General features: G+C 61.6%; 1 protein-coding gene across 2 annotated transcripts in view; it reads right to left on the minus strand.

Moving 5' to 3' along the window:
* COL5A1 (collagen type V alpha 1 chain) overlaps positions 1-15,115 on the minus strand; it is a 140,055-nt gene that overhangs the window by 70,514 nt on the left and 54,426 nt on the right. For both annotated transcript variants that reach the window (XM_032866237.1, XM_032866235.1), the window contains exons 5-11: positions 7,521-7,652; positions 6,594-6,731; positions 5,932-6,171; positions 4,811-4,969; positions 4,627-4,683; positions 806-847; positions 548-610 (exon numbers count right to left, since the gene is read on the minus strand). In XM_032866237.1, the coding sequence (XP_032722128.1) occupies positions 548-610; positions 806-847; positions 4,627-4,683; positions 4,811-4,969; positions 5,932-6,171; positions 6,594-6,731; positions 7,521-7,652 (831 nt within the window). The remainder of the gene's footprint in view (positions 1-547; positions 611-805; positions 848-4,626; positions 4,684-4,810; positions 4,970-5,931; positions 6,172-6,593; positions 6,732-7,520; positions 7,653-15,115) is intronic.

Raw genomic sequence — 15,115 nt, forward strand, 5'->3', positions numbered from 1 at the left:
GGTTCCTTCTGATCTGGGAATGTGTGCCTTTGATCTGGGGACCTCAGACCTGGAGGGAGTCCAGGATGAATCCCTTTGACTGGGGACCCCAAGACAGGTCCCTATGACTGGAGGACCCCGGGATGGGTCCCTGTGACCCAGAGCAAGCCCTCCCGTGCTGGTGCCTGATCCCCAACAAGGAAAACGGAGTGAGGGGAGGGCGAGCCCAGGAAGCTCCCATGCAGGTCCGGACCCCGCGCGCCGCGGACAGCACTCGTCACCTTTGGGCTAACGCAGGTCTCAGGGCCCTCCGGGAGCTGAGCGCAGCGGCCTCTGTGGGACCCTCACCGCGGCCACCTGCCCCAGGCACACGGCCGCCAAGGAGGGCCACTCCCCAAACTCCCACAGACACGGACGCAGTAAGGAGGTGGGGTGAGAGGCAGCAGGCCCCGCAGTGTGGCGAGGGGAGCTGACGTGCCGGCTGCCGGCTGCACGTGTGAGGATGTCGGCCGCGGAGCAGAGAGATGCACGGACAAGCCCTGCAAGCCAAGCGCTGAGTCGTCCTTACCCTTTCTCCGGGGTCACCCGCTTGCCCAGTGGGGCCCATCGTTCCCGGAGGTCCTGGGAGACCCTGGAATCGAAAAGAAAATCAGGAATTCAAAGGTTCAGGCACGGGGCAACACCCCGGTCCCGCCTCGCTTCGCCGGGGGTGGCGGGGATGGGCCCCTGGGAGGGGGGTCTGCAAAGGGCGGTCAGTGGCCCCCTCTTTTCCACCCCCCGCCCCCAAGCTCCTCCCACACGCCTGGGATGTGAAATAGACACTCACCGCGGGGCCTTCAGGACCCGGCGGCCCCTCCATGAGCATACCCTAGAAGACAGGAGACAGTGTCTGAGACCCCGGACCATCTCCCTCCTGAGATCCCAGAAGGCACCTGGGTCCCCGGCAGACCCTGCTGGTGAGGCGGACCCCACGAGGACCACAGACTCGTGCCTCGGGGGCATGCCAACCAGGAGCCCAGAGCAAGAGGGAGATGCCACCAAGTCCACAGGACACGGGCCGCCCTCCTGCAGAAGCCTCTCACCCCGCCGCTGGCCTGCATGGCTGGCACCCCCAAGTGGGGACAAGGCCTCCACATCAGTCTAGACCCCAGAGAGGCCGTGTGGGTAGCCGAGTGGTCCGTGGACAGAGCTCCCTGGCCCAGGGTGGGGGTGGCCCCACTCCCCTGCATCCACTTCCAGCCCTGTCCCCGAGCAGGACTCTCCGCTCTCCTAACCAGTCAACAGCAGGCCAGGCAGCTCCAGCACCCTCTGTGTCTCACGCCCACCTCGGGTGCCCTGAGACCGCGCACACCCTGCGGGCAGGAAGGGGTCTCCTGCCCCCATAGGGATTTCCTTGCCGAGAACACAGCAGGAACAGCATCTGGGGGCCCTGGGACCAGCTAGGTTCTGCCTGGCCTGGCTGAGCAGGCTTCCGCCACACTCGGGGCCCGCAGAGTGGACAGTGATGCCCTCCTCCCCACAATTCTTGAGACTGCAGGGACAGGGCTCGGGGGCCACATGCCCCTGGCTCCAGGGACAGACCTCTTGCTCCCCCCGTCCCAAAGCAGAGAAAGCACAGACTGCTTTCCTCCAGGACAGTGCCCAGACTTTCCTTCCAAAGTGAACCGGGCTTCTGAGAAATGTGTCTCCCCCACCCCGGGGGGACAGGGGAACGCCCAGCTGAGGCTCAAAGACCCGCACTGGTGAGGGGCACTGGGCCACTGGGCCCTCCGACACCCCAGCCTCCCCACCAGGGCTCCCCTGTCGCCCTGAAGACATGTTTACACAGACGTGCTCTCGGAGGAATGTCTGTCTGCGAGATGTACACAGACAGCTCATCCGGTCGCTTTCGGATGTCCCCCTCGGACAAAGGCAGCTGGGGAGGCTTGGCGGGGAGCTGGGACCGAGTGAGGGACCTCTGGCCATGGCGGGGCCTGGGCCTGCAGCTCTCTTCCCAGACTCAGGCTGTTGTTCTCGGGTTGCTGGGGCAATGCCGGCCACAGATCTCCCGGGAGGCCGGGCTAGAGCGGTCCAGGGTGACCTGGGAAGGAGGCCGGGCGCCAGGACGAAAGAGCCCAGCAGAGAGGGGCCTGAACATCCCTGTGGCCGTGAGCAAGGAGGGAGACAGGTGTCACTGACAAGGGAAAGTGGCGGACGTCCTCCGGGTTGCTAGCCCGGTCTACACCCTGCCAGGGTGCAGATGACAGTCTCAAAACTCAGCGGGAAGGCGACTGAGTGACGGCCTCAGCCTGGGCCCGGCTGGAAACAGCTCTCGATGCAGGTGCATCCGCCCGCTGGAGTCTCAAAAAGCAGGTTCCTTCCGAACCACCTCGGAGAGTAGAGACGGAGCTGCGTAGGCCTCCCGGGAGCGCTCACCGGGGTACCATGAGACACAGTCTGGGGATGGGTCCCTGGAGTCCCAGGATGCCAATAAACCCGAGTCCCCAAGGCAGAGGTCTGCCGCCCTCTCAAGGAGCTGCGGACCCTGCTAACAAACGACAGGAGGTGTGGCTGGGAGGGCAAGAGAGGCTGGTTCCGAGGGCTCCATGGACAGGAGTCGCTCTCCCCAAAGGGCGGGCACTGGGGCAGGGTGGGGGCCCGGGAAGCGGCGGCCACCCCACCCTCTGTGGTCAGCGGTCAGCGGCGAGAGCCACGCCGGCCGGCTCCCGGGACTCGGCCTCTGTTTATGGAACTAAGACTCAGGGCATCTCTGGGTTGAGAAGTTCTGACTGTTTACACGGCATCCCCAGGGGCCCTGGCGAGGGCCTGGAGGACTCAGGGAATGGGCTAGGGATGGGGCAGGACTGAACACCTGGGCCAGAGGAGGGAGCCCTCCCCTAGCTGTGTCCGGATGCCTCAGCTCCCCGACCCCCAGATGAGCTGGACCTCGTGTAGACACGCTGTCTGTGCTGGACCAGCCCTCCTTCTCTAGCCCTGCCCCTGTCCGCCCCCAGAGGACCAGCCTGGCAGCCGGGGCACCACGGCTCTCCTCCAAAAGTCGTCCGGCAGCTGTGAGCAGACAGGAAGCACACCCAGATGGTGCCAGCCTAGCCCCTCCCCAGCACCTCCCTATCCTGGGGCCCCACGTTCTTCCCACACAAGATGTCCTATCACCAAAGCCACGCGGACCCCACAAAAGGAACCCCAAGTCAAGAGCAGGTCCATCTGGGGACCAGAGTGTGTGAGGACATGAGTGGTCAGTGAGATGAGCCATGCTGAGGCCAGGACCCCGTAGCGACTGCAACACACCTGCTGTCCTTCCGGGGTGTCCCCACCCCAGCTGCTGGCTGCCCCCCCACACTCTTCCCCTGTGGCTGGACTTGACATCAGGATTTTTCATGTCACTGAGCAAGGGGTGTCCTGGTGCTGGTCCTGCCCCCCCTTGGCACCTCTGCACCCTTCCCCTGTACCCCCATCTGACACCTTCTTCCTTGGACCCACAGAAAGCCCTGGAAGGGGATGTTCTCAGCCTGAGAAAAGGTTGTGTGTCTAGTGGCCACAGCCCCGTGAGGCTGACGGGTCCCATCCCCGGACAGGCCCGGAGCAAACACCACAAGGGGCTGCCTTCGCCACTCTCCAGATGCTTCCAGGGGCATGGGGCCAAGCCGGGAGGGCTGTGCTGAGACTCTGCCCACTGGGCATTCCCCCAGAGATGGGCCCTGGCCACTCTGGAGAGGCCAGCAATGAAGGTTCTAGAAGTACCTTCCCAGGTCCATGGGAGGACGGAGGCCACAGAATTCCTCATCCCAGGAACCCAAGGTCATAAGGAACCAGACACCCCGACATCTTGTCCAGAGCTGAGCACCAGGAACCACCCTTAGCCCAGCTCCACCTTGTGACCGGCCGCGGGGCAGGACACTGGCCTCCTCCCTCCGGCGCTTGGACGACGTGGCAGGGTGGGCCTCGGCCGGCCCCTCCCCGCCGTCATGTCCACAGCAGCTGCCCGGCCCACAGCGCTGCGGCCACCCCACGCAGCTGCGGAGCCCGCCCCTCCCGGCCCATCACGTGGCGCCTCGCGTCTGACCCTGACCACTCTCGGACCACAGAGTGGAGTCCGCCACTCCCAGCCGGGCTCCCCGGGGGCAGAGGACATGCGGCAGGGAGCGGCCCTCTGGGCCCCTGGCCGTGAGCCTCCTCCTTCCCCGCCCCGCTCCCTCAGCACCCATCCCATCCACTCCCCCCGACCCCCGCACCCAGCAGAGCGAGTTCTCAAGCTCCCTGGCCACGGGACAGCCCCCAATGCGTCCAGTTTCCACACTCACCCCAGGCAGTGGCCACGCCGGCCCAGCCCAGATCCAAGGTGCCCCACAAACCCCCTGACCCCTCCGGAGGGGCTGCCCTCCTTCTCTCAAGCTCTGGGTCTCTCACCCCGGTGACAACGTCCCTGCACGGCGAGGCGCTCAGACCCCAAGTGCACAGCATTCTCCCTGCCGGGATCCCGGCGGCTGGCACCTCAGTCAAGGTCTGGAACGTTCCCCCGCCTGAGCCCCTTTTCTGAAGCCTCAGCAGCAAGCAGCGTGCGGCGTCCGCGAGGGGTCCCCGGGCCGGGCTTCCACCTGCCTCACCCGGCGCCCGCTGACTCCGGAGAGGGGCTGAGAGCATCCTTACCGGCTCGATGATGGCAGGCTCTCCCTTTTGACCCTTCTCTCCTCGCGGTCCTTCAATCTGGGGTCACAAAACACAGGTGGACAGAGGGTGAGCGGAGGAGGGAGCTCACCAGGCAGGGGCGGCTCATGGCCGGCCCTCCCTGGGCCCCAAAGGTGCCGGCGGAAGGAGCCCCACAGCCCCTCACCCCTTCGTAGATGGTGTCCTGGTTGGCGGGCATGCCTGGCCCTATCTCCGATGGGGAGGCGGTGGGGTCGTAGTAGGGGTCATAGTAGGTCTCGTCCAGGTTCCGGATGGTTTCTTCTGTAAACTCCCCTTCCAAGTCGTCCTCCGGAGGCAGAGCCGGCTGGGGGGGAAGGGGCAGCAGGGGTCACCGCAGGGCCATGTGGGACTGGGCAGAGACCCCTTCCCTGCCCAGCCCCACAGCCTGGGGACGTCAAGCACGAGGCCTCCCAGGAGTCCAGTCAGACTCGCTGGCACAGCTCCTGGACCCCAGCGGCCCTCACGCGTCTTCCCTCTCACCACAGGGAGACTTTACCCTAACCCCACGGGACCCCGTGGCTAGCTGGGGCGGCACGGGGACCAGCGTGCTGAGGGACAGTCAGAGCCGTCGGGGGATCCAGCCCAGGGCCTCACGGTCTGAAACAACAAGCCCCCAATCGCACACTGCGGACAGAGGGGTCTGGACCGTCAGAACTGGGTGTCCGTCCTGTGCCGTCAAAAACCTAGCTCCGTGCGAAGCCGACTTTGAAGCGTTCGCTGTGCGGTGCTAAACTCCTCCCTCGTATGAAAACTTGCCCCCAACCCTAGAGGTGCACCTGGGAGTGCCAACTTGTGAATGACAACTGAGATCCACAGGGGCTCTCCGAGGTCAGGGGACGGGTTTTCGAGCCAGGTCTGCCGGGCGGGAAAGCCCATGGTCGTACCCGGCACTAGCTGGCCCAATGTCTCTCCCGAAAATCCAGACCCCCTGCTCGTGCACTGTCCTGCCTGGCCCCCTCAGGCCACAGAGAGGGACACCGCAAATATGCATGTCCTCCACCCCCACCCGAAACCCTGGGAGAACGGGCGGGCAGGGCTCATTCCACCCATTTCGCAGATGGGAAACAAGCAACAGTGAGACGGGCTCAGGGAATCGGGGACCCCAAACCTGCTCAGGGCCCCTGGGGGCCAGGGTCTGCTGGGCTGTGGAGCAGGGAGCCAGCCCAGGATCCCCGAGGTCAGAGCAGAGAAAAGAAGGAGCCCAGAGTGCTCCCCCACCCCCGCCCCCGCCCCAGCCCCAGGCCCATGTGGAAGGGAAGCACTTACATTGGAGGAGTTGGCAGTGCCGGCCGTGCTGGTGGGGACCTCGGCCCCGGCGCCGTGGTCGGGGGACTGGTCGGGGTTCTCGAAGGCCTCGTTGTAGTTGATGTCATCGTAAGGGGCGGGCGTGTAGTAGTCCTCGCTGGGCATGTAGTCATAGTCCCCAATGCCAGGATCCTCCTCCTTCCCGGCCCCCTCGCTGGCATCGGTCACCGCAGGGGCTGCCGTGGTGGGTGGGGTCTGCTCCTGAGATGGGGGAGCAGGGCAGGAGTTGGGGGTCTGGAGGGGACCCCCAGCATGCCCCCATGGCCACCTAAGAGGCCTGCGGATGCCGTCCATGCCAGGAGGCAGCCAGCCCCGGGGTGTGCTGTCCGTGGCCCAAAACCCCCATCCTGCCCTCGGAAAGGGCATTCTGTGGCTCTGGGTTTAAAAGGAAAAGACCTCAGACGCAGAACCGCACGCTTCCCCTCACGCCAGCATCGGCTGGTGGCATAGCAGGTGGCTAGTCCACGCCCCCGCCTCCCCAGCGGCCCAAAGCACAGACGGTCACCAGGCCCCTGGGGCACTGGTTCCCTGCTGAGCTCGCACCCACCCGCTCCCGGCCTCCACGCCAGCCCCGGTGTCCTCCCCACTGTGGCTGGCAGTGCCGGACAACCGTCCACACAGACCTCGGCAATCTCCGTGGTCTCTCTAGCAGCTTCCACGGGCTTCTTGGTGGGGGCGGGCTCTTTGCCTGGGTCGTCCGTGTCCTCGTAGTAGGGGTACTCATAATAGTACGTATCACCTTCGCCTTCTCCCTCCGGGTACTGAAAGCAAATCGGGGCCACGTGAGGAAGGAGGGACCCCACCGGGAGCCCAGCTACTCGCCTCACCGTCCGGGTTCAGCCAGAAAGAGTGGACACCAGAAAGTCGTGGCTCCGAACGGGCCTCTGCTGGCTCCAGCTCCTTGGGCGGCTGAGGCAGCCCCGTGAGAAGCACAGGGAAAGAACGGGGGCCCAGGGCCCCTTCAAAGAAAATTGAGTTCTAAAAGGTGCAGATGTTCTGATCCTTTAGGACCGAGGGCCAGGACAGCCAGCCAGGCTGTGGGGTCCTGTGGCACCCTGCTGTCCCTCTGAATCCCCTGACCCTCACTGAAGCCCCACCACAGTGACAAAGAAGGTCTCGCCCCTAAAACAGGGGCAGGGGCCCAGCCAGGAGGCCTTGGCTGCGGGGACTCGGCCCGAGCTCAGAAGACCTGCCTGGGCCACAGGACCCCGGTTTCGTGAGCATCACCCTTCCTTCTCTTCTAACCGGTCGTGACAGAAGGAGACCAGGAGGACTAATGACAGCAGGGTGAACATGACAGAGGACGTGCACCGCTGTGACCAGGAGGTGAGAGACGACCTTCACGTGGGAATGGCGGCGAGAGCTCCAGGCGGGCTGAACCATGGCGTGGCTGGGTACGGGGCAGCACCAACCTTGGGTTCTTGCCCAGCAGGTTTATTTTAAATCGGGGTCGCGTGGCCTTTGTGTCCCTCCACCCCGGCCTGCCTGACCTGCCCCCTCCCAAGCGGTCTGCCTACAACACCACCGTGAACCCGGGGGGCCTGACTCACGTATTCATCTGGGTTGGGATCCTGTGACTGGGGCGTATCAGGGACGGCCGTGTCACAGTCAGGGCTGTAGTGCTCGCAGTAGTCATAAGCTGCCCGGTGGTCCGGGACAAAGAGCAGCTGCTGGATATCACCCTGGAAAAGAACAAAAGCCCTTGAGTAAGTGGCACACAGGGGATGAACACGGGGATCCGGGAGGCCGGTGGCAAGCAGCCCAGACACACCTTGGGAGGAGCTTGTCCTCAGGACCAACCTTCCTCTCAGGGAGCTGCTACCTCCAATTACCACTCAAGCTGGGATGGCCCACCCATCCAACCATCCAACCATCCAACCATCCATCCATCCATCTATCCACCCATCTATCCATCCATCTATCCATCCACCTACCCACCCATCCATTCAACCACCCATCCATCCACCTACCTGTCTACCCATCCATCTATCCATCCATCCATCCACCCACCCACCCACCCATCCATCCATCCATCCACCCACCCACCCACCCATCCAACTATCCATCCATCCATCCAACCATCCATCCACCTACTCACCCATCTATCCAACCACCCATCCATCCACCTACCTACCTGTCTACCCATCCATCTATCCATCCATCCATCCATCCATCCACCCACCCGCCCACCCATCCATCCATCCAACTATCCATCCATCCATCTATCCATCCATCCATCCACCTACCCACCCATCCATCCAACCACCCATCCATCCACCTACCTACCCGTCTACCCATCCATCTATCCATCCATCCATCCATCCATCCACCCACCCGCCCACCCATCCATCCATCCAACTATCCATCCATCCATCTATCCATCCATCCATCCACCTACCCACCCATCCATCCAACCACCCATCCATCCACCTACCTACCTGTCTACCCATCCATCTATCCATCCATCCATCCATCCATCCACCCACCCACCCATCCATCCATCCAACTATCCATCCACCTACCCACCCATCCATCCAACCACCCACCCATCTACCCATCCATCTATCCATCCAACCATTCACTTACCCATCTGTCCATCCATCCCTCCATCCACCCACCTGTATAATCACCCACCCATCCATCCATCATCCATCCATCCACCTACCCATCCATCCATCCATCCTTCCATCCCTCCATCATCCATTCATCTACCCAGCCATCCAGCCACCCATCAACCCATCCATCCATCCACCTATCCACCCACCCATCATCTACCCACCCATCCATGCACCCATCTATCCATCCACCCATCCATCCATCCACCAACCCACCTACCCACCCATCCATCCACCTATCTACCTACCCACCCACACAACCATCCATCCATCCACCCACCCACCTACCCATCTATTCATCAGACACTTGTTGGGCACCTGCCAGGTGCCAGCCAAGTGCTCAGAGATTTTTGCAAACTGTGGTTGATAAAGGCAAGCTGTACACTACACCCTAAACTATGAGAGCTTGCAGGTGTGCTACCATGTTCCCTGTCACCCCCAACCACAGGGTGAGGCAGGATTTATTTTTAAAGAGGAAAATACCATATGACCCAGAAATTCCAATCCTATGAATTAAGAGACGTAAATAATTCACTCAAGAAAGAACTGCACTAGGTATCAAATAGGTCCACAGACACCCATGCTCACAGCAACATTATACCAACAGCCAAGCGGTGGGAACAGCCCAAATGTCCATCAGTGCATGAACAGATAAACCAGTCGTGGTCTATCCGTACATCGGAATATTTAACCATGAAAGGACACAGGCTATGGACCACCTGGATGAGCCCACACTACCAACCACAGAATATTCTGGTTCACTGCCATGGCAGCCAACATTCCCACTATGTCAGATGGGGGAAATGTGAGACAATTCTATTTCATATTGTTTTCCTCAAGATATGTCAACAGCAGACAAACAAAAGAGAACAAAAACCATGGGTCTGATGAATGTTATCAAACATTCATCCAAACAGCCATCTCCAATCAGATGGCTATAAACTAGACAATATAATAATGATTTTATTAATGATTAATGCTTAGATAGTGTTTACTATAAATCAGGTATTGGACAAAGAAACCACATGCTGTCACTTCATTTGTGCCATTAATTCCCATCTGAAGCTGAGAAAACTGGAGCCCTGAGGTCACCTCAGGGTCACACAACATTCATGGTCACACAACAGGTGAGATGGAGCCAGCTTAACACAGCCTGCACGGTATCCATCACTATGTGACATGCTGGGCTCGAGAAGGGAAAGGAACATGGAGGAACATGCCCAATGTTGAAACTATGTCACTAGAGATGGGGCTCAAGAAAGGATAATTGTGGGCCATGCCCAGTGTTGAGCTCCTTGGCCCAGAGCCCATCCTTCCATGGGCACAGCTATCTACCCACCATCCATCCACCACCCATTCACCACTCATCCAACTATCCACCCACCCATCCATCATCCATTCACCATCCATCCATCCACCCATCATCCATCCATCCACCCACCCATCCATCAACCATCCACCATCCATCCATTATCCATCATCCTTCCATCCATCCATCATCCATCCATCCACCCAACCATCCATCAACTATCCACCAACCATCATCCATTTACCATCTATCTACCATCCATCATCCATCCTTCTATTTGTCCAGTAGCAATCATTGAGCACGTACTAAGTGCCAGTCCCTGTATCACACACAGAAATGTAGCCGTGGCCCAGAACCACCGCCTGGCAGTGTCCACACTCTTCCTAACACTTTGCACTTGCATTGTGCCGCATGGGTGAGATCACATGCATACCCATACCCATGTATTCATGTGGTTGTCACTGATGCCCCTTGACTCCCACTGTTCCTTTCTGTCCGGACACCTGAGGCTACCCCTGCTCCTGCACGCCCACTCTCCTGTGGCCCAACAAAAGGCCCATTCTGCTCCTGAAGACAAAGCTATGAGTGAAGCAAGATAATATGGTAGCTGTGAGCTTGACTGAAAGGAGGTGGTGCTCATTCTGCACATGTCAGAACCACAGGCGCAAGCAAGGAAGCCATGTCCTCCATCCCCTCCGTTTGGTAAAGGTGTGTGAGCCCCTTCCCTGAGCCGGACACAGACTAGGCTACACATGGAAGGCTGAGAGGATGTGTCTCTCAAAGTTCCTGGGCATGGCTCCCCAGATGGCCTCTCAGGGTCTGGGACGCTAAGTGCCAGCCCCATGCATGGCTCTGAGGGACAGGAGCCATTGCCCTTCCCTGGCCTGCCAAAGCTTCTGTAGGGTAACCGGCCCAGAGATGGGATGAGGTGGGGGTGACGCAGTGGCAGAACTGGGTGACAGTCTTAGAGTCCAGAAAAAGAGCATCCTGCCTGGCCCCTGAGACATGGGTCCGAATTATGTGGCCCCCAACTTGGGTTTGAAGACCCTGAAGGTGGGCGAGGAGCTCAGAACTTGCCCCAAGCAGACCCGTCTCCACACAGGAGCCCTCCACACAGGGCTCTGAAGGGAGTCCCTGGAAGACACTCCTGGCCCCTCCCCAAGACCTTTGACTGGCAGAGCCGCTGCCTTCCTCCCTCCCTCCGTCTCTCCCTTTCCCGTCCTTGCTCCCTCTTCCCTGTTCCTCTCCGCCTCGCTGTCTCTCCCTCTGGGTGTCAGAGGCTCCTGGCCCGTGTTGTAAACTCTCCCGCGGACAAGAACCATGTGACAGGACCAGTGAATCAAACCACACAGTTTTATTAAGCAACACGACTTCCACTTCAGATTTTATCCAATTCAAATAAAATATGTCCTTCTCCTTTCTGCTGGCAACTTGACATCTGAATGTGTGTTCCCCGGATACAGTCTCCAGAAGGGAGAGGAGGCTCAGGGGCCTTTGGGGGTGGTCGTGGCAGCCGGCACCCGGCGCTCCCCTCCATCAAGCCACCGGCACAGGGGACTACAGGTGTCTGGTAAAGGGCCTGCCTCCCCAGGAAGCCCAAGTCCTCGGGCCATGGCCACGTGTGGCACACCTGTGTCCCTGTACCCCAGAGCGCCCCACCCAGCACCAGGCTTCACAGGCCCCAAACGGCGGCCTAGGCTATCCCCAATACCAGGCAACGAACAAGGTCAAAGGCTACGGTGTGGGGCCGAGCGCTTCCCGCCGACTCACCAGAGCTCTGGAATCCAAGGGCACGGTCGGCAGTGACCTGACCCTCCCCGCCAGCCCTGCTCCCCTGCCTGCCTCGCCCATTCCCCACATGGCTGCAGAGGGACCATGTGGTCAGCAGCAGGTCACCTCTGGGCCCTGCAAGCACAAAGCCCCCTTCATTCCCAAGGCCCACCTTCCTCCACAGACTCCTAGGCTTGTAGCAAATCCTTTCCCCACAAACCCCTGAGGGGGTCCCACAACAAAGAACATGTGCCCCTTTGTTCTGAGGGTGCGTGTCTCAAAGGACAGGGATCCGTCCACCCCCTGCGCCTCTGTGAGAAGGGGAAACAGCCGTGGGTTCGAGCCTCTTGGAAGCCCTCGTCCAGGGCTCCTGCCGACCCCCTCCCACCTCTTCCCTGCACACACAGGAGTTGTGTGCGCAGGTTGGCATGTCGAATACACGCGTGCTCCTTGCAGAGAAGCTGTCCCCCACGGACCTTTCTCTAGTTGGGACCAGAAACAACCTGAGAATCTTTGTCAACCTGGGGCTGCGGCAACCGCTACCCCGTGCCTTGGAGACGGCCCGCCCGTGGCTGGCCCTGATCTGGCTCATGCTGGATCTCACATGTCCCACAGATGCTCCCGGTGTTGTGACTGTTCTGAGAGCATTTCCGTGATGCTTCCTGGGGCAGAACAAGCTCCAAGCCACAGACCCCGAGAGTCGCTCGGTGACCCCGCTTTCCCAGCAGAGCCGTTCTCCGTAGCCGCTGGTGGGAGATGCTGGGGGCCTGGCACGAAGGCCCCTACTGCCCACACTCCAGCCCCTCGGGGCCCAGGGGGCAGGGTCAGCGGGACAGCCCTGGGTGGTGTGTCTGTGTTCTGGGGGGGACGAGGCAGAAGGCGGGAACCAGGGGCCAGGATGGGAGGCCCACCCACGAGTACAAGCAGCGAGGCCACTAGCCTGCAGCTTCTGGGGACCCAGCCTGGCCTTCGGGAGCCGAATGCCAGCGCGGTGACGCTGGCCAAGGTCAGAGCAGCTGGTGGGTCCCCTGCCTCTCTAGGAGCAGTGAGGGCAGCCCAGGATATTTGTGACCCAGCTGTCCTCTCGGGTCCAGGGAGACTCTGACTAGGAGCCCTCAACCAGCCTGGCCTTGACCTTGGATGAGTCGGGAGCCCCCTGCCCTGAAGGCAGCCTAGCAACCCCCAAACTCAGAGACTCATGACCCGCTTGTAGCCTCTGGAGTTCTCTGGGTGCGTGTGTGTGCGCATGGGCGCGGGCACACGTGTGACCGTGCAGTGCAGTGATGACCTTCACGTGACCTTCTAGGCTGGCTGACCCACTCGTGAACAGAAACAGAAAGAGAGCCTCTGTCCTTGGGGACCCTTGGGAGAAAGTGAAGGGACATTACCCCCTCTGGCCACGAGGCAGCTTGAACTTCAGTCAGGAGTCGTGGGGCGACAGAGGGCGGCAGCGGACACCAGGCCTAGAGCGGGAGCGCCCAAGAGAGGCCGAGTGCGTGGGAGCCTGGGGTTCACAGCCTGGCCCCGCGCGCTGCCCTGCGCGGTCGCACTCCCGCAGGCCCTGGCGCGGGCGAGCCAGGAAAACGCCACCTGCCTGGCTGCAGGGCCCCCCTGAAGCCTAGGGGTTCACGTTTCGATGATTCCAGGTGCCCCATCAATAACCCAAATTGTTACTCAACTAGAACCAAGGGCCGCTCCCCACCCTGGAGGCGCCGGACCCCGTCTCACGCGGTGCCTTCCCTTGGCTGGGCGCTCGTGGGAGCTCCGTGCGTCCCGCTCGCATGGCCTCCCTGCCCCTCAGGCTCCCTCGGGACGCAGGGACCTGGCCTCTCAGCCCTGCTGGGGCTTCTCAAATGGGGTCCCGTGGAGGAGCCTGGGGGTCCCCAGCAGGGTTTACACACCAGCATATCACACAAGATGGTAGTTAAGAAAGCGTTTGCGGACTTGTGTCACACAGGTCAAAACCTGCGACGTAGTAAAATGGTCTCACTTCAGACAGTAGTGTGAGGTCCACGGCAGGGAGGGTCCCCCGAGAGTCCCTGGGCTTCAGTGCAGCTGGGCTCCAAGGTCCAAGGCCAGGAGTTCTCTAGTCTAGGGAATGTAGTGGTGGGTCCCCAGTGTACCACATCTCCCCTGAACCTCCCTACTGCCCCCATTCACAGAGGGGAAAACTGAGGCAGTGAGGGCCAGGAACTTTCCAGAACCAAGAAGGACCCACCCCGCACTCCGCATCCCTGTGTCATCCCACCGCTGTCCCACACTTGAGCTACCGCCACCTCTCCAGCAACAGCGGCCAGAATCGACGGAGGACTCCCCTGCCACCGTCTCCCCCTGCAGACTCTGGCTTCCGGGCCTGAGCGGTTCCCCTGCCCATGGCCGTCTCACACTGTTCCCCCTGCCCCACCCCCAGGCCACCTGGGCCAACTGCCTCCTCCACCCTGACTGTCTGGCAGGCATGGCTGTGGCTCTCCCCCGGATCAGGAGATGCCCTCTCCCTCCATGGAGCCTTGTCAAATTTGCCCCACCGTCAATACCCTGGGTAGCAGGTGAGCCCCAGACCAATTCCCGCCCGACCGCTCCGTCCACGGGCCCAGCGGGCAGGCAGCTCCCCCAGGTGCCCTCCAGCCTCCCTCCGGGAGCACAGGGCACCCGCCCCAGACTCACGGGCCTGACAGTGGGAATCCTGCTCCCCCCACAGGGGCAGCCGTCCTACCAAGGGGCCTGCGTACCTCAGCAACAGCCACCTGGTCCCGGGGCTGTGGAGACGACCCAGCCCCCTCCCCATGACAGCCCCTCCACCTGCGCGGCCCCCATGTGCCTCGTCGCGGCTCCTCTGTGCTCACAACGGGATGGGGGTCACCCTGTGTCTTCTCTCTTATCCCCATTTTGTGGATGCACACACTGAGGCTCAGAGAGGCGGGGCCTCGCACAGGTGCACAGAGTGGGGGGCTCCAGAGTCACTGTCCTGCAGCTCCGCCCAAGAGCAGCCTGGCCCCCGTGGAGTTCAAGTAGAACGTCTGCGTGGACAACAACCGTGGCCTCACCCCGGCCGCCCTCTGCGTGGGCACAGGCCCTCGGGGGTCCAGGCAGCACCTGAGTCCACATCTGGGCCCCAGGCCCGCAGCTGGCCCAGTGGTGGCCCAGACCCCCTGCCAGAGCAGCCCGCACCCGCTCTTTTCACCCCGTCCCTCGTTCTGAGGCCGACCGCCGTTTCCTGCCCCTACACGCTTATGTCCGCCACGTGCCAGGTCAGCAAAGCTCCACCCAGCCCCCAGAAGCTTCTGCCGCGGTGCCTGGCAGTCACAAAGGCCACTCTGCTCCGTGGTGCAGCCTTGACACCCCAGGCAACAGTGGGCGCCCTTCCCCTGCTGAGGACAGGCTGGCATCGGGCCCTGGGACGCAGCGGGGCACGGGGGAGCCTGGGCCCTCACTGAGCCAGAAGCATTTTGCT

Source organism: Lontra canadensis, unplaced genomic scaffold (assembly GCF_010015895.1).
Source record: "Lontra canadensis isolate GAN:19392208 unplaced genomic scaffold, GSC_riverotter_1.0 scaffold30, whole genome shotgun sequence".
NCBI classification, from domain to species: Eukaryota; Metazoa; Chordata; class Mammalia; order Carnivora; family Mustelidae; genus Lontra; species Lontra canadensis.